At 44.4% G+C, this 2500-nt stretch overlaps 1 protein-coding gene across 1 annotated transcript in view; it reads left to right on the forward strand.

Annotated features, from left to right (window-relative positions):
* Window positions 1-2500, forward strand: part of tanc2b (tetratricopeptide repeat, ankyrin repeat and coiled-coil containing 2b) — a 122801-nt gene that overhangs the window by 14315 nt on the left and 105986 nt on the right. The window contains 1 exon segment of the mRNA XM_048234074.1: window positions 126-232. Coding sequence (XP_048090031.1) covers window positions 163-232 — 70 coding nt within the window. The 5' untranslated portion in view covers window positions 126-162.

Genomic DNA, 2500 nt, shown 5'->3' on the forward strand with positions numbered 1-2500 from the left:
CTCATCTCTTCTTCCCCTTATCTCTCTTCTCAACTCTCTCTGTATCCTCCTCTCCTCTTCTGCTCCTCCTCTTCCTCCTCTTCTCTTTTAATCATGTCTCCTCTCTTCTTCTCTCCTCTCTTTAGATCCGTCGCACTCTAGTTCTCATCCTCCGCTGCCGCCATGTTCCGGAACAGTCTGAAGATGCTGCTCACAGGCGGCAAGTCCAACAGGAAGAACCGCAACAGCAGCGGTGAGTCATGACCTCTGACCTCTGACCTTTCCCTCTGTCAGACAGCATGTGGCGCAGTTGCACAGCCCATGCTGCTCTTTGGCCTGTCACCACCATCCACATCAGGAGAACATTCCACAGTCAGTCAATACCTAAATTGGCTAATCACAGATATAACAAACACACACACACACACACACACACACACACACACACACACACACACACACACACACACACAGTCACGTCTGGTTTGGGACAACTCAGTGAAAACAAACGCGTAACGCAAAAATGACACAGAATACTCGGCTTTTTAGTCGGGAATTTTTTTCCAGCTTCAGACTGTAACACTATTGCTGTTCTGTCTGGCTCATCAGAATAGTTCTATGACATTCTCAATTAATAAAGATAACCACATGGTGGTGGCCCATGGACTGCACTTTATGTCAAGAGAAAATAACGTGGCCGTGATGTCAAGAATACAGAAATTTGCTCATCTATAAACACATACAACACACGCACGCACGCACGCACGCATGCACGCACACACACACACACACACATGCACACACACACACACATAAACACACAGACACACACGGACACACAAACACACACACACACATAAACACACACACACACACACAGACATAGACACACACAAACACACACACACACGCACGCACACACACACACACACACACACACACTCACAAACATAATGCTCAATTGGAGATGGATTTTGTTGTTGATGCATGTTGTGTGTATTGATGCATTTGTTTGTGTGTGTGTGTATTCCTGTCTGTCTGCTTGATTCTCTGACATTTCTGGAGTGTAAGCCCTGACTTGCCCTGCTACTCTGTCTGTTTGTGTGGCTATCCCCTGTAAGCCTGCTGGTCTGTACACACACACACACACACACACACACACACAGACACACACACACATACACACACACACATGAACACACACACACACACATATAAACACACACACACACACAGACCAACCACTTTAAGCCTGCTGGTCTGAGTGCTATACAAACACACACACACACGCACACTGTACACACACACACCCCCTGTGAGCCATGGCTGCCCACCAACACAGCCAAGGTCATCTCAAGGACACACTGATCCACAGTCATCAGACTGCTAATCCTCCTGCTAAAGGAGTGGACAAGAGGCGACCCAGCCAGGCTGCGGACTTCTGGAGCGACCCTTTACACCACCCAGCTTAGCCACTGTATTTGTGGAACCCTGCTTCTGTCCCGTTCTCATCTTCTGTCCGTTCTGTATTTGTGGAACCCTACTTCCGCTCGGTTCTCATCTTCTGTCAGTTCTGTGTTTGTGGAACCCTACTTCCGCTCGGTTCTCATCTTCTGTCCGTTCTGTATTTGTGAAACCCTACTTCCGTAGGCCAATTTAACTACATATTTTACCTTGTACAAACTGTTTTGCATTGTTTTTTTTAAGACAAAAAATTGTTTAAATTTAACTTAATTTGTCGTGTGGTTAAAAAAAATGTTTTATTATATATATTTTGATATAATTTGAAGTGAATATTTCATCTTCATGAAAAAACATCTCGGAGAAACCACCCAACCTCACCACTGAGAACCCCTAGCTCATACTAGTGTGTATTTAGCCAGCATTTATACGATTACGAGATGTCTGTCTGATCGTCATTTACACCAGTGGTTCTCAACCTTTTTTGAGTCGTGACCCCCCCAGAATGATCTGAATCATCCACTGACATGCTCATCCACTGACATGCTCATCCACTGACATGCTCATCCACTGACATGCTCATCCACTGACATGCTCATCCACTGACATGCTCTCCTGCACTCTTTTGCCCACAGACAGAGTCATTAATTAGCTCTACTGCTGTGCACTTAGATTCAGATTGGAGTCTTGAGTTGGAACGAGGGTACTTGTTCCGAGAAGCCATCTCCACAGGTGGTGGATGTAGTGGAAAAGAGGTGGCGCCATGTGGTATCAGATTTAAAAAAAAGGCATTCAGAACATGTTTGATGATGGTGGAGGTTATTGTCCAATGTTTAGATAGATAGGTAGATAGATAGATACTTTATTGATCCCCAAGGGGAAATTCAAGATAACCGTATACAATACCAGTGGTATTAAATGGTTCCTAGAGTGTTGATGAGTGTAGATATTGTGAATGTGGATAATACAGTGTGATTTTTTAATGTCAAAAGTTGCAATTGGTGAATAAACTCTTTTGAGAGGTAGATACACTCTAATAAGAGGTGGATGAACTCTATTT

This window comes from Alosa alosa, chromosome 22, assembly GCF_017589495.1.
Source record: "Alosa alosa isolate M-15738 ecotype Scorff River chromosome 22, AALO_Geno_1.1, whole genome shotgun sequence".
Classification (NCBI taxonomy): domain Eukaryota; kingdom Metazoa; phylum Chordata; class Actinopteri; order Clupeiformes; family Clupeidae; genus Alosa; species Alosa alosa.